Consider the following 27,915-nt stretch of genomic DNA (forward strand, 5'->3'; position numbering starts at 1 on the left):
GCATGCTGTGGTATTAAAGCGCAATCATATTTGTGTGTTTCAAAAAGTAACTACTGCACGTGTGCATTCCACGGGCTAACTCATTATCAGCTAGAAAGACAGACTATCTTGTGCAGTGTCCAGTTTTACTAGTGCACACTGACACATGGACGTGAATCCACCACGGGGGGGGGGCTTTGTCCCTTGCAGTCTTTTCACTGAGACCTTTACAGCATGCAGGAGCGGATGGTCACATCCTAAACACCACCAAGATGGTGGTGATAAAACCACTTGTGTCATACCTCTGTTTGTTCTTACAGTAAACTGTCTCATTCTTTTGTTCTGTTCCCTCAATGTTAACATAAACTTGTGAGATCATCTGTCCAGGAGTGAGCAATACCAACCTGAACTAGTTATATATACAGGCAGACGCACATCATCAGAGAACATTCATGCTTCTCTCACTCTATAGTGATACAGTGAGAGAAGCAGACAGCAGTGAAAGCAGCCAGGCTCAGGGACAACCAGAGTGTTGTGCACATTACCTGAGCTCTCATGTTGGGATAACCCACAGCCTCTGCATGTGAACAGTGGAATAGAGAATGGTTGGAATGAGTGTTGATGGGTTTGTTTGTCAATACCAAAGGATTACATAAGATAATGACGTCAATGTCTAAAACCAGTAGAAAAGTTAGAATCACCAAGTCTCATCCTGTTTTACCACAACATATGTGAGCTGCATCATCTGAAATTCGGTAATATGTGAGCTTATAAGCTCTCTCGTGAGTTAATATGGTACTATGAGCTCTCTAGTGAGGTAATATGAGCACTCTAGTGGGTTAATATGATACTATTAACTCTCTATTGGTTTAATATGGTATACTATAAGCTCTCTCGTGGGTTAATATAGTACTGTGAGCTCTCTAGATGGGTTAATATGAACCTTCTAGTAAAGTAATATGGTTCTATAAGCTTCTTAAGGTTATTTTTTTTTATAGAAGTCTTGCTGTTCAAGATTATTATTTTCCTCGCTACATGCTTGCTTATGAATCAGAGTACAGTGACCTGTCAACACCCATATAGTAAATCTGTTGTCACAAGAGTTTCCTTCAAAATCTTCAGGGACAAATTAATAAATGGATGTGCTCTGTCCAAGAGATGTTGGACGAGTATTTCATAAGAAATAATAGCTTAAAGTCATTGGCAGCTCGAACTCCTTTCACCTTAATAATAATGTAACAATAATGAAATCCCCATGCTTGTTAGGTTAGATATAAACCTTGTATCAAGACTTGTGTCTTTGATAAATTAAAAGCATAGCCAGACGTTGAACCTTATTCTAACACATACGTTGTAAATATATAACAATGTAATCTGCAAATGACGCCAGCTTTTGTTCTGGAGATCTTCCAGGCACTTTTTGAACCTAATCTATATAATGGATGTGAATCTTTGAAAATCTATTGTCAAAATTAGGCAAATTATCACATTTTTGTTTATTTTTGTCCGTTTTCAAATAAGGGAAATGATTGCCTCTCTCCATGAGGGGGGCATTTTTTTCATGTGCCCAATGATAGAGCCTCATGAACAAATGTGTTGATTACATTCTGGATCGAGGGCGATATGGTGTGACTGATCAATGGTGGAGACTACAACATTTTGAATAATCTTGGCCTGCCGGATAGAGGTCAATAATTCCTCCAGAACACTATTTATTATTCTCTGTCTTAGTTTGTCTGGTAGTTAGTCTTGAAAAAACTGCTGAACCAGCAGCTACTGTGAGGGCTAAATCTTTATCCTGTAATATGTTTGTTAAAGCTGATTATCCGTTAGATACCCAGCCAGAAATCTGTAGACTCTTCTCTTTGACAAATGTTACTCTAAAGGTTCTTAATATCTGTGTGTCAGAGCAATTCAAGTGAGGAAAGAGCCACCAATTTACACACAAGACAACAAAACTGTGATCAATGACACATTTTAGGAATGACCAAACAGACCTGCAGTTGGATCCTTCTCTTACATTTATTAAACTTTCATTGTGTAAAAACACTGGAGTTGACGACTGCAGTTCTTTTCTCTCATAGCAGCAAGGTATGTAAATCAAATCAGGTTATTCTGCCAGACAATAAATAATCTGCCTCTTTGGATGATGCCAATGTTTAAAAAACAACAGATAAATGCTGCAGCATTCATTTTTATTTTACAACCTGTAAACATATACATATATATTTACTTATATATATATACATATGTTTGTGAATAACTTTGTCTATATTTATAAAAATACAACAGTAGTTTGTAAAATAGATTTGAAGTAAAATATTGAGAATTAGCAATGAGTCCATCATTGTCACAGGATGGCATTAATGAAATGCAACGTATAACAAAACCAACATGGCTGGAATGCGGTTCCTTCCTGAACTTTCTCAGCTCATTGAATGGCGTGGAGTCGTGTTTGTCGGCGTCGGCAACCTCTTCATCTCTGCAGAGTGACTCCACTCAGAACAATCTCCCACCATGACTCAGTGTCCCAGTATCACAACACACAGGTGGGGGAGGGGCTGGTGGGGGGGTAGGGGGTGGGGGGGGGGGGGCATGGAGGGGAGGGGAGAGCATGGGACATTACAGGCAAGTCTGTAAAAGACTACAAAAGTCACAGTACAATACAATATATGTAGCTATATAGTACAACCCGGCACACATGCCAACGGTTCAGCTAAACTGGATACTTTGTTTGTACAAACGATACATTTAAGAACTAGAAAAGAGGTCTGTCGCACCTTTAGGAGCTTTAGAAGTATGTTAGCAGCTTGATCCAATACCAAAATATATATTGCAGTATTGCAGTGTTTCTTACATACACATTCAATAAAGTTCACTGGTACCACTGAAGCTTATAAAGAAGATTGACATGAATTGCTGAAGGTCTGTGCCTCTCACTGAAGAGCGTCTCCTGGTCTCCCACGGCTGTGGTGGACTCTGTTTTTACTATTTATTTTTTCCCAGGACAGTTTAGATTAGTTTTAGAATTAGAAAAGTGAAATGTGGTTCTACTTTCTCCAAATGTAGAAATGTTTCTCTCTCAGCTGTAATCCACAGTTCATTGATTTTATTATCTCCACATCAAAAGCCTGGTTTCTGTCGTATGAGTTCTACAAGCAGTTGATTATGCAGTTAGCCAATTGGATAATGTGTTGTCATTTAACAGCTTTCAGGCAGAAACCACTAAGAAATCAAGTAATATTGTTTATATTGTCACACTGAGGTCAAAGGATGAGAGAAAGGACATAACTGTCGGAGTTAGTGAACATACATTATATCTAGTTTGTCTTTTTAACAATCCATGAAAGGATGATTCAACTAAGTGCTATACTGTCCATCCAAGCTTCAGCATCGCTTGTGCTCTCACTTAAACCACTGCAATATTCAAAGAAGGCCCTGAAAAACCAGGCCAACAAAAATCTGTGTTAAAGGTACATTGTTTGTTAATAAAAGACCCCTCAATGAGATACACAGAACACTTGTGCAAGTAAAGCAAAAATGACACTTTGATAGGAAAAACACTGTCAAAATTGTACCTGTAAAAATAAAACATTTTATATTGTATTTACATGTTATTGTTCTCTAAAAGAGCTAAATATATCATCTATACATTTGTAATAAAAGGTTTTAAACATAGTATTGGAGGAAATAAAGGCATTACATTTACAAAAAGTGCTATGATAACAAAAAAAAAAAAGCGGCTCGCTAATATCTCTTGTAAAACCACAAACTTTCTCAAGATACAAATAGCAAACTTCCATAAATGCTTTGAAACGTCACACATTCAACTACATTTCACATAACCCAGAAACATATTGTGTCCATTCATGTCTCATCGAGGGAAACGGGGAACTTAACACTTCTATTTTTGAATTTCAGAGCACAAAAACAATATGACTATGTGAGGTAAATGATAATACTATTGGGTTATATATGCATCACACGTTTCATGGAACTCGGATGCACCATCTGATAACTGCTGTGGTGGAAGAGAAAAGGTGAAGGTGCAGCTGTTCAGTTCACATTTATGCCACATAGTGTGCATCCAAAGTCTCTGGAAAGTATAAAAGAGTAAGTGTCCAAATCCACATCTGTGCTACAGATGAAATATGTCATCTTCCTTGAATTAAATAATACAAATTCGCTATTATCACGGTAGGGTCGGCTTTTGATTGACATGTTTTAATATGTGTAAATATGATACCAGTTTTGACACTCTAACCAAAACAATATTTCAACCAAGGTAACAGTAGTTACCCTTTTGCCCTTTAAACTGCATCTCACACCTTCATCGGCAAATTGAGTTAGCTCACTTTTGTTTTTATCTGTTCACTTGATCACAAGTTCATGTCACACGATACATTTTAAAGCCAAATGTTGTCCAATAATACGCAGCCGAACAAGGACTTTGTGAAAGTAAAATACAGTCTAGAATTTGCCGAAATGGAGTTACGATTGTGGATTTTTTCATTGATTTGTTCCTTTAATGTATTCCTGCAAGCTATCGACAAGAAGAGACGAGTGTTCGACCTCAGTTTTTAATCAAAATATTTACTTAAACCATGAACTATTGAGACACAGAAGAAGTCAACAAAGTTGTGGATCGTTGAATTTGGTATTTAGTGCTACGCAAACCTTTCAACTGATACCACGCCCTACTTTGCTGGCTGCTAGTGATTGTTAGCGCTACGTTATTTAGAAACAAGACGAGTCAAACTCAAGACTAGCAACAGCTGTTGGAACAGGACTAACTAACCCAACCCCCAGCATCCTGTATGTTAGATCAGGATTTGGATTTAATAGACAAACCTTAGTGGGAAAAATGTGGAAGCAGGCTGCATCTTTAAATCTGTTTTCGTGATCATCTCATAGAGGTTTATGAAGAGCGCAGAATGAGAAAAGTTTGCCTCGGGTGAAAAAAAGAGAAGGTTTTGGCTTTTCCACTAAGGTTTGCATGTAAAATCATTGGTGGTGTGCTGAGGACACACAGGAGAAGACACTGCCAGAAGAGATAATGACTGCTGCTTGTTTCATGTCAAAAGCATGAGTTCTACCTCTAGTTTAAGATTCACTGAGCATTGTGTGAGTAGAGAGATCTCCTCTTTAATGCTCCTTCTAATAGGCCCATTGGTGATCACAGACACATTCTGCATCTACTTGTACATGTTTTAAATGGCCATTCAAAACGTCAGATGTCTTGAGAATCGTTCCAGCACATATCTGAGGAAATGCTGGAACTGTGTGAACTGTTAAAGGAAGTGTCCGTCATGGACCCGTGGAACATGTATAACAATATGATGAGCGTCGGTTACAATGCAGCCATGAGTTGTGCCATTTGTCATGTTTGAATCACAGCAAACATCTGATCTGTTATATGTATTGCATGACAACGAGGCTTAACTTCTGCTTACACTGGATGATTTGAACATGGTTGTGTCCATGCTGACTGGTGTGCAAGGCTTCATGGTGATTCTCCTTACCACTCAAGCTCTCAATGAACAGACGCCTCAGCAGATACTAAGAGGCACTCCTCTGGATGGGTGGGTTGAAAGATTAAGAGAAAAACATATGTATATGATTTTATGAAACACAGATGTATTCACACTAAAAATTGAGTCCTTTAAAAAAAGATTGTATTTCAATTCAGCTTTTTTTTGGTCTGAAGATAGTTTTGGTTCTATTTGCATGACTACACCAGTACAATGGTAGGGGTCTTCATCTTCATGATACTTAAGTCCCGATACGATATTATCACGATACTGCGATACATTGAGTATTGCGATATATTGCGACCGCAAATTGTCCCCCAAAAAAATCTTTGTCCATCAAAAATAATTTATTGTATTATTCTAGAACTAAAACGTTTAGAATTGATTCAATGAAAAATCGATACTTGGCTTCCATGTGTCGATACAACATCGGTACGCAAAATTTCGCGATATTATGGTGTATAGATTATTTTTCCCCCACCCCTATACAATGGAGGTACATATTATTTGCTTTATGGAGCAGTCAGAATGTTTTACAGCAGCATGTTTTTCTCGTATCGATGGACATAGTCCACAGGTCACAGTGCCAGTAGTCGTCACTGATAACTGACAGTTTTGGAAATGAAAATGGTCATTAATGATATCATGATTATCCGATATGTTAGTGTTAGGGCCGACAAGACCGCTGATATTGTTCCATTCTGTGAAACCCCAGATCATATCCAATGATTATTTTTGTTTACATCTAATGCTGTTTTTTTAAATTCTCCTTCTCTGTGCCGGGCTGATCAGTGTGAAAACACCTCAATGATGAAAGGCCTCTGGTAAGTGTTGCTCTCTTACAGAACTGCATCCTGGATCTTGTCAGACCAGCTGCAGCCCATCCAACCTGCGCTCAACATACAGACATTACTTCTGCATTAGCACGGGATGGAACATGTGAGGTGTGACATCATCCAACATGGACAATATTCATAAGTCTGAAGATACTGAAGCTAGTTCAAAGCTTTGAGGACCACTTTATTTCAGACTATCTAGATTTAACTAAATGTTACATTGACCTCAAAGATTGTTCTAGATTGAACTGAATAGGCATATTTTATACTTCTATTCAGGGATGGGTATTATATCAGAGAAATATATTTAAAATACATTTAAAAATTTTTGCTTGATTGATTGGATTGAAATTATTTTGTATTTCATATCAAAATTATTTCAGTGGTCTGTATTTTGGTAATTCACCAATACTGAAAACACTTTCCGAGAAACTGTCTGCATGAGGACACGGCGCATGTGAATACTGACGTACTGGCAGAGCATCGTGTGCCCGGGTTGGTTCCAGACACACAGAACGAGCACAAGGTAAAACATGTTGCGTGGGATATTTCTATCAAGTACAGCAACAAACGGAAACACTTGCCGTTATTTTCGAGGTAGGCGTTTGTCCCTTCTACCAGTTTCACATCTTTGTTAAAACGGTAAACCAATTTAACTCTACAGAGCGTGTACTCAAGCTAACGCTAGCTCTCATAAACCTACTTCAGCTGATTGTATAAAGGGCAAAAAGAGAAAAGCCATTCAGCATTGAACTAAAGCAACACTTAAGGAGGTGGGACTGGTTGATGCATGTGATGGGCAGCAGCATTCAGAGGTAGACATGATGTCAGCTGTGGCATTATGGTCTGTCGGATGTTTCCAGCTGCTATACTAACACAGACAATGTATCATGTGGAAATGCATGCAAGACAATAGTTTTCTTGCATTTAGCTATTAGCAAGTGAAAAGGATACATAGCGAGAAGAGGAAGAGAGTAATGTGAGAGGAAGAGAGCAATGTGAGGAGAGGAAGAGGAGTAAGGAGATGAAGAGAGTAATGTGAGAGGAGAAGAAGAGAGTTAGGAGAGGGAAAGGGTGATATAAGAGGAGAGGAAAAGAGTAATGTGAGGAAAGGAAGAGAGGAAGGAGAGGGAGAGAGTAATATAAGAGGAGAGGAAGAGAGTAATGTGAGAGGGAGGAAGAGAGGAAGGAGAAGAAGAGAGGAAGGAGAGGAAGAGAGTAAGGAGAGGAAGAGAGTAAGGAGAGGAAGAGAGTACTGTCAGAGGAGAGGAAGAGAGTACTGTGAGAGGAAGAGAGCAATGTGAGGAGAGGAAGAGAAGTAAGGAGAGGAAGAGAGTAATGTGAAAGGAGAGGAAGTGGAGAGAAATAAAATTCTACGTCACAAACCAAAGAGCCGGGCGACAGCAGCGGCTGATGTTTTGTAGCCAGTTGTAACATTTTAATAAGTGTATTTTGGTGCTAGGTTACGGCCTGGATAAAGACTTGACACACTAAACATTCCAGAAAAATATTTAGGGATTGATTTTAAAGTATTCTCCAGACGGCACATCAAAGTATTCCTTCACTTTTAAGATTAATCATTTGTTTTTATATTATATGGGCATGTGCTAGCAAAGACATGCACACTGTCTACATGATAACTGTGCATGTAGCTAAATGTGAAGCGAGTCCAGCTGTAACATGTATTTAACGGTTTGATATTGTTGAGCTAGTTTCTTTCCTGGTGGGTTGGGTCAGTGTGCTGGTGTAGTCTGGAATAGACTAGAAAGGAGTGGACAATGATACATTGATTTGTAATTTTTAGTTCATTTTTGATAGATTGGGTGGTTACTATATTCTGTAGTTTAATTTAATTTATTTCAGATGTGTTTGGATGTATTTTGACAGCCTTTGCTTCTATACACAGTGGAATATTTAATAAACAGAGCACCTTTTTTGTTATGTTTGCTGTAAAATCTGACAAATGCTATTTGCCCTTTGATAGCACATATTGGTGTATATTTTAAAATTAGTAAATGTTTGAAGTACATCATCTTAGATTCTGTATACTGGGCGGAGAGTTTTTTTCAAAGTAAAGGGGGCGGGGGAAGGAGGGGCAGTAAAATATGAATGAAACTATGGAAATGGAGGCTCTTTTCTCAATCTTCGAATCCTCCCAATAAGTTTTGAAGATCCCAACTTGCATGTGTATGGTTCACTTATGCAATGACCTTGTATGAAACACAATGGTACTAAGTACCATATATACATTTTAAAAGTCATATTTTTGGGATTTTAAATCAGCTTTCTGCAGTCTATCAACAACTAATAGCAAAAGGAGAGTGGAACAGCTCAAACCATCAGATATGAGCCAGAGGTAAAGAGTACTAGGAGGTTGAGGGGTCATTTCAGGCAGAGGGCTGGGTCAGGCCGGTCAGCAGCTATGTGGCGGGTTTGTGGTCTACGTCGTCAGGGGGAACTGGTGCCAGTTATTCCAGATGTCTTGTTGGTGGGGATGCTGCGTGTCATGCTGGAGAGGGGGTTTATGAGGGAAATTAGAGATGGCCCTTCTTCAGTCTCCATTAATGTTGTAGCTCTAGCTAACTACAACGCCTCCAAAGACGGCCTCACGTGGGTCAAGCAGTCTTTGGAGGTGTTGTAGATGTCGTAGTTACTCCCCGACTCCCAACCCAAGACATGTACTCTCTCATGAAAAAGTCCCCACTGTTGCAGAATTAAATTCAAACTCGACCAACCAATGAAATGTTTCACTTTGATAATGTTGCTCAGTAGTTCCTGCTCAGTACCTTCTCTATAATCATGTCAATGAACTTTTGCTTTATGGAGAGATCCAAAGAACCAGATCAATTTTTTTGCCTATTTACTACTTCCACTTTCTGTTCAAATTCCTTAAAAATTGGACAAATTTCTATTGCGATTTCCCAGATTCCTACAATTTCCCTCCGCGTTGGAAAGGGACTTGCCATGTGTGATCAGCAGAGTGGACGTGAGGCTACTGCTCGTTCACACATCACAGTAATGCTACTGTTATATGAGCAGACATGATTACCGTCATGGCTCACCTGACACACAGAAATGGATTTCCATCCAATTTAGAAATGAATGAAACGCAATAGCTGCCTGGAACATTTCAAATAAAATGTATCCAAAATCTGATTTGCTGTGGGACATCATGTTTGAAATGGAAGAAAATGGGCAAAAACATCTCCAAACTACTGGTCCCTAGCACACATAAGAAAGATATAAAACAAAGGGCAACTGTGATGACCAACAGTGCTGTACCAACAACAAAACACATCCGCTTCCTGAGGACAATCTATTCAAAGCCTGGGGGTTGAGTGAAGAAAATAATGTCTCTGCAATCTAATTACTATTAGTATTCATCTCTCAAAAGACTAATTTAAAGTGACACAGCTCTCACCGTCACAGTTAAGCCACATTACTGTGTGTGAACGCTGGCGTGTTTGCAGCGCTGCACCTCAGCTGTGAAGTCTAAGCGAAGCTGGAGCTCCATGAGAGGAGTTCGAAACCTCAGCCTGGATCTCTTTGAACAATCATTCCTCTAATCAGAAAAGCTGATGTGAGGTTACACAACTTGCACATAACAAGCCATTGAGAAATAGGGTATTGCATTTGCATATCCACACAGCAAAACAGGATACATGTTCCGTTATTAAGTGAACACGTCATTAAGGAGCAGAGATGGAGAAGATTGGCCAACTCGTCAATAAAAAGCTTACTAGGCGAAAAGAAGACATCCCAACAGTAGCAATTAGAAAGCTATGTGTGTGTGTGTGTGTGTGTGTGTGTGTGTGTGTGTGTGTGTTAGAGTGCATGTGTGTACGTACTAGATCACTGAAAAGCTTGGTGGAAGCGTGGCAGTGTGGTGGGTGTGCTCAGGTTGGATATGAAGGAGGAGGGGAGCCTCTGTAGCGGACTCTCTGCAGCCTCTGGGCCCTCTGGAGGATGGAGAGGCAGCTGGACGAGAGCGACGGGCTCTTCGTTTGGGGGGTAGGCCGCGCCCGCCCCCCCGCTGCCTCCTGCCTGGTTGTACGGGGGCCCGTTGAGTGGCAGGAAGTTAAAAAGCTGCGAGAAGTCCATCAGAGAAGAGGAAGATGCCAGAGAGTCGCCTGCAGCGGCTGCTGTCATCGGCGTAGACATTTTGGACAGGGACGCTCCCTCGCTGGCTTCCTCCAGCACGCCCACGTGAGGGTCCAGCTCCAGTTTGGAGGAGGAGAGTTGTTCTTGGGCTGCAGAGGATGAGGGCATGCTGCTCTGCAGCTCCATCAGGTAGGTCTCCAGTTCTCCCTTTAGATTCTGCTCCCGCTCCTGTGAGGAAACGGTGTATGAGGTAAAGTTGGAACCCAGTGGGTACTTAAAAGAAAAAGGGTGCGTGGGGTTGGGGAAGGGCTCCGTGTCCAGGGCGGGGCCAGTGTACATGTTGAGCTGGTGCGGCCTTGGGGTCATCATTCCCGGGACCTCGCCTTTGATTCCCCCAGACGCTAAGTCGTAGACAACGGGCTCCAGCGAATCCGCTGGCTCAGTTTTGACCCTCAGCAGCTCCCGGGCGTGGCTCTTCTTCACGTGACGCGTCAGGTGGTCCTTCCTGCCGAAGCGCTGGGCACAGTACTGACACAGGAAGTCCTTGCGTCCGGTGTGCACCACCATGTGGCGTCGCACGTCTTTGCGGGTGTAAAATCGTCGCTCACAGTGCTCGCACCGATGCTTTTTCTCTTTGGTCCCACCGGAGGACTTGCCAGCGTGTGTTTTGAGGTGTTCCAGGAGGAGCCCGGTGCTGGGGAGCAGCTGCAGGCACACCTGGCAGGTGAGGTCTCCGCTGTTGGCAGCGTGGAGGGCCAGGTGGCGTTTGAAGCCCAGCTTGGTGTTGTAGCTCTTGCCACACTCCTGGCAGGTGAAGGCCTCCTTGTAGGGGTCGTGAGTGTGGAGGTGATTCTTTAAGTGATCCTTGCGGTGGAACATTTTCTCACAGTATGAACACTTGTGGTTTTTTTCTGGCGAGTGAGTTGCCATATGCCTTGGAACAAAGACACATTTCTATGAGCACTCAGAATTTATGCAATCACGTTTTTAAGAAGGCATGCTTGAAATGACCTGAAAACTATATTCACACTCTGTTTAAACTTAGTTAATGTCCTTCAATACACACTGCACGTTTCTTCGTATTCTATTGTGTATTTTACATATTTTGCACACTGTTTACATTTCATTTCTACAGTTATTTGTATTCTATTGTGTGTGTGTGTCATATATATATATATATATATATATATATATATATATATATATATATATATATATATATATATATATGATGTTATTTTTTATTTTTTTGTATATATCTGTCATCCCTGTTCTTACAATTTATTTTATAATGTGTGTTTAATTAATTATTTTTTTTCCATTTGGTGTCTGCAAAGTGTTGGGCGCTACTATGACAACAATTTCCCATTGGGGATTAATAAGGCATCCATCCATCCATCCATCCATCTATCCATCTATCCATCCATCTACCTATCTATCCATCTATCTCATCAACATATTCTGGTTACTACCGAGCACTATGTTACCAAAGATGTACAGAGAAGAGCAACATGCTGAGCCTGCTGTGTGCTGCGGGGGTCTGTACCGTAGCAGCTTGTATTTGGAGACGAAGGCCTTGGTGCAGTCGGGCTGGGAGCAGCGGTAGGGTCTTTCTCCTGTGTGAGAGTATGAGTGCACCTTCAACTTCTCCAGACTGTTGAAAGCTTTCTGACACTCCTGGCAAGGGAAATTCTTTTTGGGCTTCCCCTCTGCTCTCCTGCGCCTCCCTGTGGACGCTGCAAGCTTGGTTCTCTCCAGGACGTGGTCTCGGGGGCCCTGGGTTCCTGTGGCCATGGCACTCTAAGGCTGACCAGCTACATTGACTGGGGTGCAGTTCCCAACTAGTACTGATGCAATTATTCTATCCAGTTGTATGTGCTCAACACCGCCCGGAATCAGGGGCCTGGGGGAAGAGAGAGAGAACATTGTGTGAATGGAACAGTTTCAGGTGGCTGGCAGTACAAAGGACACTAGAACGAGTCATAAATCAAAGGACAGCTCAAAACCAGTTCAACTTAACCCGGCTCGCTCTTCACTGAGCCTGGAGAGAGCGCTGGTGCTCCTGGGTAACTAGTAACATAACGATGGTTTCCGTTGGCTTAGTCATGTGACAGAAGAGCAGTTCTTAACTACAAGCAATATATTTAGAACCATCAGTAGAAATTGAGCTCATTCGATTGAAGCAGTAGCAAAAATGTACATCCATTGAGGTGAAATTTATAGATTATAGACAAACATCTTGAATAGCAAGAGAATAGCATGTTGAAAAACTCAGAAAATGAAATCCAAAAATATTATAAATACTCGGCTAGAAAGTGTGAAGTTGGAATGATTACATATGTTGTTGTTTTCTCTATAAGAATTTGGCATTTTCAAAATGATCAGTACTATCCAATATTATTTTCTTTTTGAAAAAACTATTTTGAAAACATGCAACACTTAAAAAGTCTGTTCAGACTGTTTCTGCTAGCAAATGGAGAGGAGAAGAGAAGAAATGTTCTTTGTGTCTGGGAAAGTTTATCTGACTTAAATGATGCATTTCTAATTCACTGGGCGCTAATCAACAGGGTATATTCATGTCTAATAAAAAACAACAGCGGATAGGTTTTATTTCTAAATATTATCAATAAGTCTCGTCGTGTTGTTCTGAGATGCAGCCCTTGGCAGTCCCTTTTAAAATGCTCAGATTTAAACACATGTACTGCCCTTTATTATATTAATATTTGGTTTGTGATATCAGGAAACTCTAGATAAGTCCAAAGATAGCTGGCGAACAAACTCATCTCGCTTTGTAATACAACCACTGAAACCTTTGGAGTGCCCAGAAGAGATGTGCTCAAGTTCAAGTCCTTAATAGCAACAAGTGACTGTTACTACTGAATGAAGACATGCTAGTCGCTCCCGTCGCCCAGGCCTCTACATCCTGGCTTTCTGCTCTCATGCTGTCCCTATGATATACTGATAAACTGATACAGAACATTTGGATGTATCTTTCAGCCTCGTTCCCATTAGCTATATGCTACTTTCTACAAACATAAACACAATTGCAACTTTAAATAATTTGGGACACTACTGAAAACTCAGAGAATATGTTTTATACGCCGTAGCACTGCCAATCGGCTCCCAATACGAGATGGGCCCGGCTGAACTTAGTCACATCTGCTTGCTGTCCTGAACTCTGTAGATGACGGATGTGTGTATAAAGCATAACGGCCTGTAAATGGCCACATTTACATCGCGCATTTATCCTAATGTATTAGTGCACGCACGCGCACACACACACACACACACACACACACACACACACACACACACACACACACACACACACACACACACACACACACACACTATTTAGTTGCTGATTATGTATATATGAAAGGGCTGAGCTGATCAGATCTGCTGTGTGGTTTGTTATGGGAACAATGTTAAAGAGCCAAATATCATTCAAACATCACCGGCCATTTTCTGCACAATCAGCTTGGAACTTCTTTCTAACTCTGCCTCTTATCACCAATAATAATCTGTAATTATAAATAATAATAATCACAGATTGAACTACAACTAGTACCTTCCCAAATATACCACTGCAGGAACAGCGGAGCACTTTCTTCAACAGACTCATCCAGCTCCGCTGTCATAAAGACCAGTACAGGAGATCATTCATTTTCATATATATATATATATATATATATATATATATATATATATATATATATATATATATATATATATATATATATATATATATATATATATATATACACACACACACACACACACACACATATATATATATATAAATACATAAATAAATGGAGAACATTTCTGCTATTAGACTTTATAATAAGTCACATCTGGCCAGATCCTCCGTCAATTGACTCAACATCAACAGCCCTTACATTGCTTTTGTTATTTAGTTAGTCACTGTGCATACTTATATACACTTCATATACACTGCATATACTTAGCATTTTTGCACTTTCTTTAATTTCCTAAATGAATAAGCTCTGCTGTTTTTTATATATTGAGTTTTGTTGTATATATTGAGTATTTTTCTCTCAGGATATGATTTTTTTTATGTAAGTTGCTTGTTACTGTGACAAACACATTTTCTCTTGAAGATGAAGAAGTATCCATCCATCCATCTATATGCAATGATAATACTATAAGACAATTATACTGATAATATACTGTGTTGTTGAAGTATTGCTCATCCAGTATAATAATGGCATGTACTGGTATGGTAAACTGCTGCATTGGAATTTATATAGATATGAACTGTACATTTAACATACAAGTAATACAGGCACATGCGGATATATGCATTAATAACACTAGGTGTTATGTATGTTTATACTACAAATATTATTACTTTTATTTGAAGTAAATGGTCTACACAACATAGAACACATAGTGAAGTTACAGCAATGCCATGTGACACAGCTTGAATTGGAGTTGTGATACACTGTCATGAATAGCATGTAGTCATAATTAGCATGTAGTGATGATTAGCATGTAGCATGTAGTCGTGATAAGCATGTAGTCGTGATAAGCATGTAGTCGTGATAAGCATGTAGTCATGATAAGCATGTAGTCATGATTAGCATGTAGTCATGATTAGCATGTAGTCATGAATAGGATGTAGCATGTTGTCATGATTAGCATGTAGTCATGATTAGCATGTAGTCATGAATAGGATGTAGCATGTAGTCATGATTAGCATGTAGTCATGAATAGGATGTAGCATGTAGTCATGATTAGCATGTAGCAGTGGTCTTCTATGTGCAGGATCATGGCGATCACATGGAGCCTCCATGAGCTCTCCATCCTGCTGCTGCCACAATGGCAACATTGTATCAATGGCAACCAGAGGTGCTTCATTTCACATCTGTAATATGTCCAGAGCCCAACCCTCTCCTATAGTATGCCGTTTCCTACAGCTACCCGGCTCTCCATGCCAACTGAAGAATAGGTCCCAATGTGCCTGGTTTTAGTCCAGAGAACTTTACAAATATCTGGTATTCATACAAAGACAAAAGAACACAGGTTTGTAGAACGTGGCTCTTTCCCTTTAAAATGAAAATAGATGGAACTGTGCTAACTAAACACACGAGACGTTCAGCAGAGAAAAACTAAAAAACATGAATAGAGGACATCCGCCATCGGACCTTCTCTTATTATACTTTATTGAAAATTCCCACATGGAGAATTATCAGTCTGTAAAAACTTTACAGGATCTGCTCTTATTATTATTATTATTATTATTATTATTATTAGTAGTAGTAGTAGTAGTAGTAGTAATCGTAGTAGTATTGATAATATTTTCTAAAACTTATATCTATTTTAAATGTATGAAATTATCCACTGCCTCATCATAAAATGTTCCGAAACATAAAAGCATGACCGTTAGGAATCAATCAAATGCTTGATATTTAATTACCATTATGATTTATCATGAGATCAGAACATATCTTAAATATTTTTTCAAATTTCAAACAATATACTAACAGGCTACAGGTTGAGCGGGACACAGAGCATCTATGAAATATATGAACCCGGCAGGAGGATACAGAACATCTACATGCAGGACTTGCATATCACATCCTCCCTGTCAACATCATTACCTCCATCGTTTCGAACAACATTAAAGATATAGAAAATGACCTTTGAGTCTAAACTTGAAGCAACATTTAAGTCTCAGGTGAAGCCAACAGCAAACATGTGGCATCCTTCCCTCTATTGACATTAGCATCATCATCCTCGCGTGTGTTAACGGACACAAACACTGATGTCAGGAACACTTCGGTCCATACAACAGCGAAGGAAAAATTCTATATCAGATGTAGGGTTCAGGTTAAAGGTGAAAGGTTAAAGGTTTCAAGCATAGGACAGGTGCAGAGACTTGAGCCAACACTCACAAGACACTTCCTCTCAGGAACTCTTTCAAGAGCAGCTCTCAAACCACCGACCCCCCAGCTGGCTGCTTCCACTCTGCAACACATCTGTCTGCAAAGGAAGAAGCTTCTGATCCCAACAGCTCGTGTTGAACATAGTCCTGCACGCTGGAGTCCAGCCGCTCTAAGACCAGGTCTGAATGTGCTCAGTGCAACTTGCCACAGCAGTCCAGTGAGACACGATGATCATGCAGCTGCACACCAACTCTCCGCATTGCACAATGACTTTCCTTCAGTGGGCTACTTTATTGACCTGCAATAGCCGGTTCTTGTTGTGCAGCCCCGTGACACCGGGATCGGTACATGCAGCGGGACCTATAGACCTGCCGCCGCCGCCACCGCCGCCCCCTCCCCCCCTATTACACCGGGATCGGTACATGCAGCGGGACCTATAGACCTGTCCCCGCATGACACCGGGTTTGGAACTTGTAGCGGGTTCTGTAGACCTGCCCCCGCATGACACCGGGTTCGGTACCTGCAGCGGGACATGGAGAAGCCTGCCGCATGTGAGAGCCGCTCCGCGGTGCACGCAGTGTTTGGGTCGATAAGGATCTGGTGCCGCTGATGATGAAGCGTGTTGTGGCGCAAAGTTACATGAATGCAAAGAGCAGGAAAAGTACTGCTGAGTCCAAGTGCGCCTGTTCCAGTCGCTGTTCATCGCACTGCCGGTGTTATTATATTAAAAAAAAATATATCTACTAAGTGAGGAGGCTCTGTACAACTTTACTTAACTTCTCTTTCTACTGGTTCCTGTAGTCTTTAAAGTCCGTGGCCACGTACCGTGACACTAATATCACCAGTGACATAATGTATTGTTATTTAAAGTCAAACCGTGTGCCTTCCCTTGTTTTCTCTGTGCTCCCAAACTGGGTACTGATTAACACAAACTTTTTCCCCAGCTCACCCCTCTCTCATAATTTAAATAACCCCGATATTTTAATTCAAGAACTGAGTAACCGTGGACTTAATTTACACCAAACTTACCCCGGTCGCTTAAACATCCTTTCTGTTGGGTTTTTCTTGACTTTCAACTGTTTTCCGAATTTTTAATAATTTTTTTCTCATATTTTTTGCTAGACGCGGCGGGCCTGAAAATTGTTTGCTTTCCTCTCTTTCGAGCAGCCATTGTGTGTATGCGCTGCGATGCAACCGCACTATGATTTAGCCACGCCCATTTGAAGTCCCGCCTACTTGGATGTTTTGATTCGTGTAAGTCGCTGCCACTTCCACTTCAACTTATATACAGTGGTGTTCAGTCAAACTGTTTTTTTTTTACTTACTAGATGGACTGTCAATCGTTTAAATTTGGTTTAGCACAACTTAAAACAATAGGAACACAAACATGTCGGTCAAGTAATTCAATTGGCTCTCTATACTGTCAGTCTACGTTGTTAGTTTTCAGGGGTTCCTATTGGCTGATGTTGCCGTCAGTTATCAGTGACGGTGTGGGTGATTTTCCTGATGCGCTGTTGCAACAACGAGCGTGGAGCAGTGCAGCCGGACCGAGAGCTCTTCTGCTGCGGCTCCATTAGCTCCAGCTCTATTAGCTCCACATGTATGCGGGACTATTGTTGTTCAGTCGCCGTCCAAAGCCTCTCGAAGCAGCCATCAGGAAACGCACGATCTTGAAGAGACGTTAGTAGCATTTATTTCGCTCTTTTATTTACTGGTGTGTGGATATTAGTCGCGTTCACGAGCGGTGGATACAAGTTGGTAGCCTGGTTGTCAAAGACAGGTATCACATGTATCTCATTCAGATTTGTCATTCCGTCGAATTAAACGCTGCTACAAATTTCCCTCTTCCGCCATTTGGTAACATGAGTGAAGGTCAATGTGCTCCACATAGTAGAGGTCACCAGTCTACTATAGTGGAGGACACCAGTCCCATATAGTCTCACATAGTGAAACACACCAGTCCCATATAGTCTCATATAGTGAAACACACCAGTCCCATATAGTCTCATATAGTGCAAGACACCAGTCATATAGTCTTATCTAGTGCAAGACCCCAGTCATATAGTCTATAGCCTAAGACACCAGTCACATATAGTAGAGGACACCAGTCCCATATAGTCTCATATAGTGCAAGACACCAGTCATATAGTCTCATATAGCCAAAGACACATAGTAGAGGACACCAGTCTCATATAGTATCATATAGTGCAAGACACCAGTCATATAGTCTCATATAGCCAAAGACACATAGTAGAGGACACCAGTCCCATATAGTATCATATAGTCTCATATAGTACAGGGCACTAGCCTCCGTAGAGAACACTGCCTGTTCAGTAAGACCTGTTACTGAACGGGTTGGACTATTTACACCACGAAAGATAGTTTCTACTAGAGAAAGAGACATCTTTTCAATTTGGTATCCATTTAAATACTGCACTGAAATGATTTCGATATTTTTTATATATATTTCATTTTTATTTATCTTTCATAGTCTCCTTAAAATTTGGTGCGTAATAGCAAAGGCCTAAAATAAATTAAACAGTAGTAATTTTAATGTGGCTTTGTAGAGCAGCTGGCTAGAACTTCCAGGAGGCTTTTTGAATAAGATGTTTTATATTTGGTTTTGACACTATTTGCTTCTTTGCGTCAGTTGGAATAGATTGTGATATGTTTTCTCTTCATACAGGTGTCTCAGTTGGCCTGGTAAAATGAAAGAGACTCACCTTATTTAAATGTTTGGAGGTTTGTAAAGTCTAAATAATCATGTTTTACCCATATGTGGACATGTTTCTGAAAGTGGTCTTGGAAAATTAATGGACTGGAATAATGACTTGGTCTTGGACAGATGTAGCAGCTGGTCCAAGTTATTGACCGATATTATCTTCAGTATCAGTCTTTATTTTGTCTGACAAGAAACTGCAGTTCAGAAAAAACAAAGATATGCTAAAGGAGTGCTGGTAAATTGATGATACGTAAATACATAGAGATTCATTGAGACATCTATGTTGCATGACATTGACCGAAGTTTACTTTTGATAGTTGGTTTCTATTGTTAAATGTCCCGCTCAACCTGTAGCCTATTTCCCAGGTATTTGAGTCTCAGTGACGAACAGAAACGACATCTTCTGAAATTGGTCCAGTCTAGAGGCAGAAAACTGACGTGTAATCATATCACGGTCATTTACATCCACAAAGTGCTGTTTTTTTGCCTCTCACAGAGTTTGTTACTGTTCTTCTTCTGAAAATATGTAAATAGAGACTCAAATATTCTCTAAAAAACAAGAAAGCTTGTGTCAAAACATTACTAGAGATGTACTCACAGAAAGATACATTTTCTTTCTTCCTGTTCAGCATGTGACAGACTGAGTCTTTACACAAGTCTCTCAAGACAAATCTGATATGTTTTGACATTGTAATAACAAGTATACACAAGGACAGCTTTGTCTTATCTTCCTTTTTTCAACAACAGTAGGCATTCAGCTGAACAGCGGACAAGTGTTGCCTGGTGCACTGAGTGCTATTGCCCACTAGTGGTCAGTGGGCTTTACTGCTGCTGAGGCCCAGTGCGGACAGAGTGGGACAGACACATCTCCACACACATTTGCAGATCACTGCCTCTGCAGAAGTGTAGCGAAATTCCTGTGTAAAAAGACAGCCGGATGAGTTGTAACTGGTGCAACGGATCATAAAAACTCAAGGTCCAGATCGTGTCATGGATCAGTCACAAATCGGAAAGGCACAAAAGAAAACAGGAGCGAATATAACTTTTAATGATCCTCCATCACGTTTTTTTCTATCTTATGTTGTCCAACCAGCCGTCCAAAGCCAGAGGTGTTCACTTTACTGTGATGTAAAGCAGGAAGTCCTCACTGTGGAGAAACAGACTCTCATGAATATCTTGAACTTTTCCTTTTTATAAATAATTTAGACAGTTGAGTTTGAATTCATGAAAATTAATTTTCTGTAGGATGACTAATTAATGAATCAATACTAAATTAAATGGAAAGTTTCTTGGTTTTCTTATAATCAACAAAGTGATCAATTCCCAGGTCTTCATATTCTGGTGGTGGAGCCTCAATAGTTTCACTAGCTTCTAAAAATACATGACGTTTAGAATGCTAAATTACAATACAGTGGGTTCACCTATTTAAAGTCTATTAAATATGAAATGAACTGAGCTATAGAAAACATCAGAGTGTACCTCAACTGTGTGTTGAAGTCGGACGTCACAGGTTGATGGGATAATTACATGTAATAAATACACTTCCAAGAGGTAAAACAAGATCATCTGCAAAGACTGAACCTGTCCATGTGTCAATCTTTACACAGGTCAGAATGGATAAAAATGTTCGGAAAGTTCGGAATCAGGACAGCAACCCATGCATCGAGGTAAGCTCACCAGCCCTGCGTCGTGTCAAACATCTGCAGGGAGGAGACACTGCACCAGTCCCATCTCCACCTCACGGAGGAGACACTGGTCCAGTTCCATCTCCACCTCACGGAGGAGACACTGGTCCAGTTCCATCTCCACCTCACGGAGGAGACACTGGTCCAGAAATTATATATAATATTTTTTTTACACAGACTTATTCTTCAAACATTTTGTTTTGTTATTGAAGCTGTTTGGACACAAACAAGTAAATAGATTATTTGATATGAAATTTCATCTTGTGAGGAAAGAGCATGAATAATAAATATATAATAAGAAGTACAACAACAAAAACACAATTGTACACAATATATTTTAGTGTAGTCATGGTCACGTGTTGCAGCAAAGTGCTGTTCCTTTCATATTTACACCAGTTCAAGCCCGCACAGCCTCTCACACTCAACCACTTAGCAGGTGACGTCAGTGAGTCCCGAGGGGTCAGGGTTTGAGGGTTTAGGGGGGACACTGGGACACTGAGTCTCCTCTGCTGCCTTCACACCAAACGTGAAGCACATTTTCCCAAGTGGTTGCACTATCTCCATGTCCATTAACCATGGAAGAAATAACTACTACTTCTACTTTGGACATGTTGTGGTAGTCCCACATATACCCGGAAACTAAACTCAAATCCGGAGTGCGATCCGTGAAATTCATTGAGATGTATTCACTGTATGGCCACACGACTGGTTTACTGCAGCTGTATGAACCCCAAATAAAAAGATTTTTCTGTGATATAATTGCATTAAACGAATAAAAGGATGCCGAAAAAAATACATAATGATGCAGATTTGTAAAAAGTCTGAATTCATGTTTTGTTAGTTTACTCCAAGCAAAACAATAAACAACTTTTAAAATACTTGTTTTCTCAACGGAGCTTGGATCGCTCAATGCCAAGCTAACATTGTAGCAGCTCCATTAACACTCTAAATAACTTCATAAATACAGCAGCGCGGTTACACAACATAAATGTATCATGCGATTATGTTGTTGAACTTCTTCTCTTTCAGGAAAGTGATGGCTCCCAGAAGTGTTTGGATGTCAACAACTATGATTCAAGAATGTGCTCCGCTTATTTCCTGAGATATAAGAACTGTCGTAAATACTGGGTGAGTTTGTGTCTTCAGCCTTAAAGAGAACCAACGGGAACGGCATGGTCCTCTCCACGCCAAGCTCAGGTTCACAGGAGCCATAATTCTGGCTTGCCCATGCTCACTTGGAGTCTCATTTATAACCGGTGTATGAGAAAGGTGTGCGCCACTTCCTATGCACCACGTTGTGGTGTATGAAAACCAACTTGAGGGGAGAAAGTGATCCCCTGACCTCTGCAGACATCATGTTGGAGACAAGCGGTGAGGTGTTCAGGGGTCGGCCCAGATTGTAGAAATGAAATGTGAGAGGCATCCTTCCACATATAAGGATGCCTCTCACATATTTCATCAGGAGAGGGCCGGACTACCGACACTCGTGGTCAGCTGTGGATCGGCTGATGAAATGATCATCTGTAAGGTATCGTCAACTAGCGTTAAATAACTGCAGAGAGAGTGTCAGGAGTTTTCAATGAATGTCTAATACGGTGCATTTATCACTAAATACGATCCAAGTTTACTTTAAGTGTGAGTAAAATCACTGCAATGAACACCACTTATTATTATTATATTATTACTTTGTTATTATTCCTGATTAATTCCATAGCGAGAGATGCCGCATAGTGCGCGCACACACACACACACACACACACACACACACACACACACACACACACACACATACACACACACACTGACAACAGCTATCTGATTTGGCCATTTCTGTGACACTAATATCAACAGTCAAATTCCCTAAAACAAGATTGCTGATCATTTCAAGAGTTGATTGTGTAAATAAATGTAATATTTGTCCCAAGTATCACAGCTCACTGGAGAAACCACGAAGAGTCACACACTCTGCCTCCTCCAGTCACCTCACCTGGTGAATCTTCATAATATGTGTAAATTTGCAACGACTGTAAATGAAGCCAGCAACGGCTCTCACATGATTACTTTCACAAACACTCACTTTCTGTTCAGAAAACACTGCTCCCTCGTCTTCCTTTCTGTAATGGCCGTGGACATTACTAACTGTACTCCTTTCCGGGAGCCTCTGTGCTTCCTTGCCTTAAGTTTCCATGGAGCGTGGCTGTCTGGAGTTGGACCTTTATTTGGGGAGCTTTTCCTGATCCGATGTGAGGTTCTGGGACAGGGATGTCATGTATACAGATTGTAAAGCCCTTCAAGACAAATCTTGTGATTTTGGGCTGTACAAAATAAACTGAAATTGGATTACTGTAAAAGAACCCCAGATGAGCTGCTCATCGCCCTGCATCAACATTCATAAGGTGCTTTGCATTGACCTTTTATGGCTGAATGTGAGCATGTAGAGGGCGTGATGTTAGGCTGAATCAGCGGTGCACATTTACAGGTTGACTTGGGATTTATACAAAGAAAAAATAGCTCCCTTGAAGCGTACATAAGGTTTTATGAATCTGAATACTTTTTGCCGTTTGTGCATTTCCTTCTTTAAACGTACGCAAATGTTTAGTGGGAATCCTACTCTCTGGTTAAAAAGAGACATGTTTCTTGGGTGGGTAAGTGGCACAGGTTGATCCTTGACGCTGCTGTAGTGACACCCACTGGGTGGTCTGAGGGCCTGCACAGAGGGACAGAAATGGGTGAGAGAGCCGCTCGCAGCACCGTGACTCATGAAGGGGGTCGCATGTTTGTCATCAGGTGGAGAGCAGAAGAAAATCAAATAACGTTAATTAGAAATACAATTTCATAAATGGCAAAAAGAGTCAAGTATTTGCTGTCTTTCTAAATTCACCAAAAGGTTTAGCCTTTAAACAATCGGATTTGAAGAAACAGAGGTTGAGAATTCTTGCCATGTTGAGAATAACAACTTGTCACCTTTGACAAGGGCAGAAACTCAAGTCTAAATGGAATGCTGTCACACACCCCTTTGATGGCAGTCCGCGTGGTCCTTTTTGTCTTTTTTTATCAATAAATGTGTCAGAAAAATGTTCTTTGGCCAAATTATTTTTGCTCTTTTTTTTCCTGGAGAAATGTAACTTTCAAAATTTAGCAAATATTTGTCATGTGTTATAATGGCTTAAAATGATATATATATATATATATATATATATATATATATATATATATATATATATATATATATATATATATATATATATATATATATATATATATTCTATCTTGTTTTCTTTTATGCCAACTATATGGAACACAACCCTATCTTTTGATATAGTTTTGACTAATAGTGGATAATTAATAATGGGCGCAACGGTTAGTTATATGTTTGAATGGAACGCAGCTAATCATTTTGTGTTTGCCTCTTTGCAGCACAGCATAATGCTGCAGAGGAGAAGAGATGGCGTGAGACCCGACATGCCCACTGCTGCAGAGAGGCAAGAGATGCTCACTGCTATCGGAGGGAAACCATACTGAGAGTCAGACATACCCACAGGCACGCCCACGGACATTCCCACAGACACGCCTCCGGACAAGCCCATGGACATGGGTGTGATACAATGCAAGGCTTTGGCCGTTAAACTGACTTGAGGCCTGACCTGTCTTCAACCTCAGGTCGTGTGGAAGAGGCCATCTGGACGTGGTCTATCGTGAAATGAAAAGAAAAGGATGTTATTGTTGATTGACTTTGGCCTTGCACTACATAAAATTGTCTTTTGTTTGAAGGGAAAAGTCTTGTACAACTGAGATCCTGTTCTTTCGATTTCGTCATGAGTCCTGAACAAGTAGACTGCCATCTGTCCAGCCGTAATAAAATACCAGTACAATCTACATGATTGTTTCCCTGATTTGATTAGTTTGATTTTCTTATTTGTTTCTTGTGGGGTTATGATCCTCATGAGTTCTGTCCCGTATCATTCTGAGCCTTCAGCTCTCACAGAAGGTGCTGACTGTTCTGTTTGAACAGAAATTCTAAACAACAGACCCGTGAAGTCAAATGCATTTTAGTATTCTTCTTTACCACAATTCTCATGTGTGTATGATCATAATTGTATGTAAGGCACATGCTAACCACAGGACCTCAACCTAAATGCAAATGAATGCTCAAGGGAAGAAGACTGGCTCTTATGATGTATTTTGGGCTTTTATTGATATTGATTGCATCATATGATATGAGCTATGATATGAAAGCTTGTTGTATAAGCATGATATCAAAAGTCAGAGAGAACAATAATCAGATGATTGATGTTTCTTGATTCCGTTTATTGTTTTTTGGAAGTATCCATTACATAATTAAAAATTGATAGACCCACATGCAAAATTATGCTTATGAGGAATTAATGACGGAGCATTGTTTAGGTAGCATAAATTTAAGGGATTTACTGGAAGATATTCAGAGCATTATATACAACATATGTTATTGTTTGTGTATAATCATCTAAAAAAATAACAATAGTCTTTTTGTTACCTGTCATTTCTATGAAAGATGCTTTGTAGTGCATGAAACAAAGAATTTAAGCTTTTTTAAGCCCCGCCTCCAGAGTCCTTTGCCTGGTTCAATTCATATGAACGGAAAAGAAAAATAACTCTTCGAGGATTTTACAACCTAAGACCTAATTAAAATAAAGGGTATTTAAGTCTCCAAATCTATCCACTGTCTTTATAAACAAAATGTAATCATGTAATGTATTCTTGGACCTACTGAATGTGGCTGAGCAGTGAGTGTAATCCGTAAATGTAGTTACCTGCAGACGTCTATTAAGGCCCAATTCTGTCAATGTTTACATTTTCAGCTAATTGTATTTGAGTACTTTTATTTGTTCTAGTTGTATACAAATTATGATTTAATGTAATATTAAGGTCTCCCCCACATATTAATAGAGCTTTCCAGAGCAGTGATATGCAATAAGTTATATTAAGACATTTGTATCACCCTTCTGGGATATATAAAAGTTAACCAGTGACCATTTGATCTTCCATTTCCCCTTTTTTAGTTGTCTCCCTTCTTTATCACTTACTTTATTTAATGGTGCCTGATTCCTATTATTTGATTGTTTACCTTATTAATATCTGAGTCTTCATAATGTAATAAGTTATAAACTGTAGTGAATGTCCTCTTGTTAACTCAGAACTCTCCGTGGCCATATTTCAGGGAGCTGATTGTTATCGGAAAAGTTTATTCCTTAGTTCTAATGTTTCTAATGTTCAAAATGTCATTGTGTGAGAGATGGATATTCAAAGAGAAGACAATATGCAGCCTAACTTTATTAAAAGGATGTCTTTGAATGTAAACTGTTTGAATAACCCAATGAGGGAAGGTCCCAGCAAAGCCAAATAAGGAGATTAGGAGTTTGAATATCTAATACAAATACATTTGAAACTTGAAATGAAGGGGAATGATAAAAAACAAGATGAGAAAAATTCAAAAAATGAATTAATAAACCAGAAAATGTATCATCCAGTGTTACAAGGGGAAGAACTTGCTTTTGAGAATAAGGGGGAAGGCATGAATGTTAGTTTGCTGCCTTCTAATCTTACAATTGTTCTGTTAATTGATATGAAGAGTGGACTTTAAGTGGTAGAGCAGGGTCGTCCATCAAATCATTTACCATTTGATAAATGGACTAAACTTATAGAGATCTTTTCTAGACTTCCGACCACTCAACGCTCTTTAACACTATATGCCATCCTTCACCCATAAGGCACACATGGACATGAACGAGTGGAGCTAGGGATCAAACCACTGATCTGTTGATTGAAGGACGGCCCTGTAAAGTTCCCTGTTTATATAATTTAACAGAAAAAGGTAAGATTATAAGGCAGCAAATTAACATACATGAAAAAAGATGCATTCATTATCAGAGAAAGGCCCGAAATATGTATATATACTGTGTGTGTGTATATATATATATATATATATATATATATATATATATATATATATATATATATATATATATATATGCTATATCTTTGATGTCACATACAGTCAGGGTCATGAGTATTTGGACAGTAACACAATTTTTCTAATTTTGCCGATGGACACTCGCTTCTCTCAAGATCATTTTGGAGCAAGAACTACAACATTTCTGACCAGAGTCCACTTCACCTTCAGCAAGGTAACGAAACTCATTGTTATTTGTTCATATTTTCTTTTTGCCAGGTATTTTGCAACTGTACATTAATTCCAGACACTGTAACACTTCTCAAGTGAAGTTACTGTGTAACACTACGTTACTTTAAAAGGGAAGTAGGGACGCACTTTCCTGCACTAGTAAGCTAATGTCAGTGTTACTAATATTACCAAATTATAGTATGTGCACATTAAATTGTGATATAAATCTGATATAAATTTAGTTGATAAATTCCATGCGTTTACTGTAACTTGGAATCATTTATGTGTGATGCTGTCGGCATGCATGTATGTTTTGACTCTTTTCTCTCTCACTAGCTACCATGAGGCACCACGTGACACGGGTAACGTTACCGAGTAACACTGAAGGGGAACCAGAATGCCACAACAGGTCACACTTTATACAGCACAACCTGGCTTGTGTTTTCTGAGCTACATGGCAAGGCAACAGCTGGTACAAAGTTGGATACATTGTTGCTAGCTTCACCCTCCTGTTGTGTTCGGGTCTAATCTGACCGATTTACAATTTGAATTGATCATAAATATTGTGTTTTACATCGGATTGGCTCAAAACTTTATGATATCCTCCACACTTGGCATTTGGCACACACACCTGTGTGAACACCTGTTCACAGCCCCATATATAAAGTTGTACACATTTCAAACTTCAAACAAAAAAAGCAGGCGTTTGTTATGGGAACCATCTGTAGCTTGCTCCATGTGCCCATCCCCCACATAAAACACGCCTTCCAGACTAAAACAATGCTGCTTTTCTTCTCACTTTCCCCCGAAATAAACCTTTATTGGATCGGTAACACCAAAATAAGGGTTTCTTTCATGTCTCTCCTAATAAATACGGTACTATTGTCTGTATATTTTGTGTTGCAAGAAACTTCCACCCAGGCTGATGTTGAGGCCCAGCTGTTCCTGCTGAGCACTCCAAGACATATCATGCTTGGAAAGATCCCAGT

General features: G+C 39.9%; 2 protein-coding genes across 3 annotated transcripts; one reads left to right on the plus strand and one right to left on the minus strand.

The window, feature by feature from the left end:
• Positions 1–8,276: 8,276 nt before the first annotated feature.
• plag1 (pleiomorphic adenoma gene 1) lies at positions 8,277–17,506 on the minus strand. The gene is made up of 4 exons (XM_068582052.1): positions 17,389–17,506; positions 11,994–12,350; positions 10,195–11,381; positions 8,277–8,855 (listed from the first exon to the last, which is right to left on the minus strand). The coding sequence occupies exons 2-3, from the start codon at positions 12,239–12,241 to the stop codon at positions 10,199–10,201; spliced, it is 1,431 nt and encodes a 476-aa protein (XP_068438153.1). The 5' UTR covers positions 12,242–12,350; positions 17,389–17,506; the 3' UTR covers positions 8,277–8,855; positions 10,195–10,198.
• Positions 17,507–17,885: 379 nt separating this feature from the next.
• On the plus strand, positions 17,886–24,642 carry chchd7 (coiled-coil-helix-coiled-coil-helix domain containing 7). Of its 2 annotated transcripts, XM_068581797.1 has the most exons (5): positions 17,886–18,039; positions 19,046–19,101; positions 20,689–20,748; positions 21,796–21,894; positions 24,184–24,642. In XM_068581797.1, exons 3-5 carry the CDS (start codon positions 20,695–20,697, stop codon positions 24,286–24,288), a joined length of 258 nt encoding a protein of 85 aa, XP_068437898.1. In that variant the 5' UTR covers positions 17,886–18,039; positions 19,046–19,101; positions 20,689–20,694; the 3' UTR covers positions 24,289–24,642. The 2 variants fall into 2 exon arrangements, with proteins under 2 accessions (XP_068437898.1, XP_068437899.1); XM_068581798.1 differs by lacking the exon at positions 19,046–19,101.
• The last annotated feature ends 3,273 nt before the right edge of the window (positions 24,643–27,915 follow it).

The sequence above is a fragment of the Clinocottus analis genome, unplaced genomic scaffold (assembly GCF_023055335.1).
Source record: "Clinocottus analis isolate CAN_PGR_092001 unplaced genomic scaffold, fCliAna1.0.p SCAF_18, whole genome shotgun sequence".
Lineage (NCBI taxonomy): Eukaryota > Metazoa > Chordata > Actinopteri > Perciformes > Cottidae > Clinocottus > Clinocottus analis.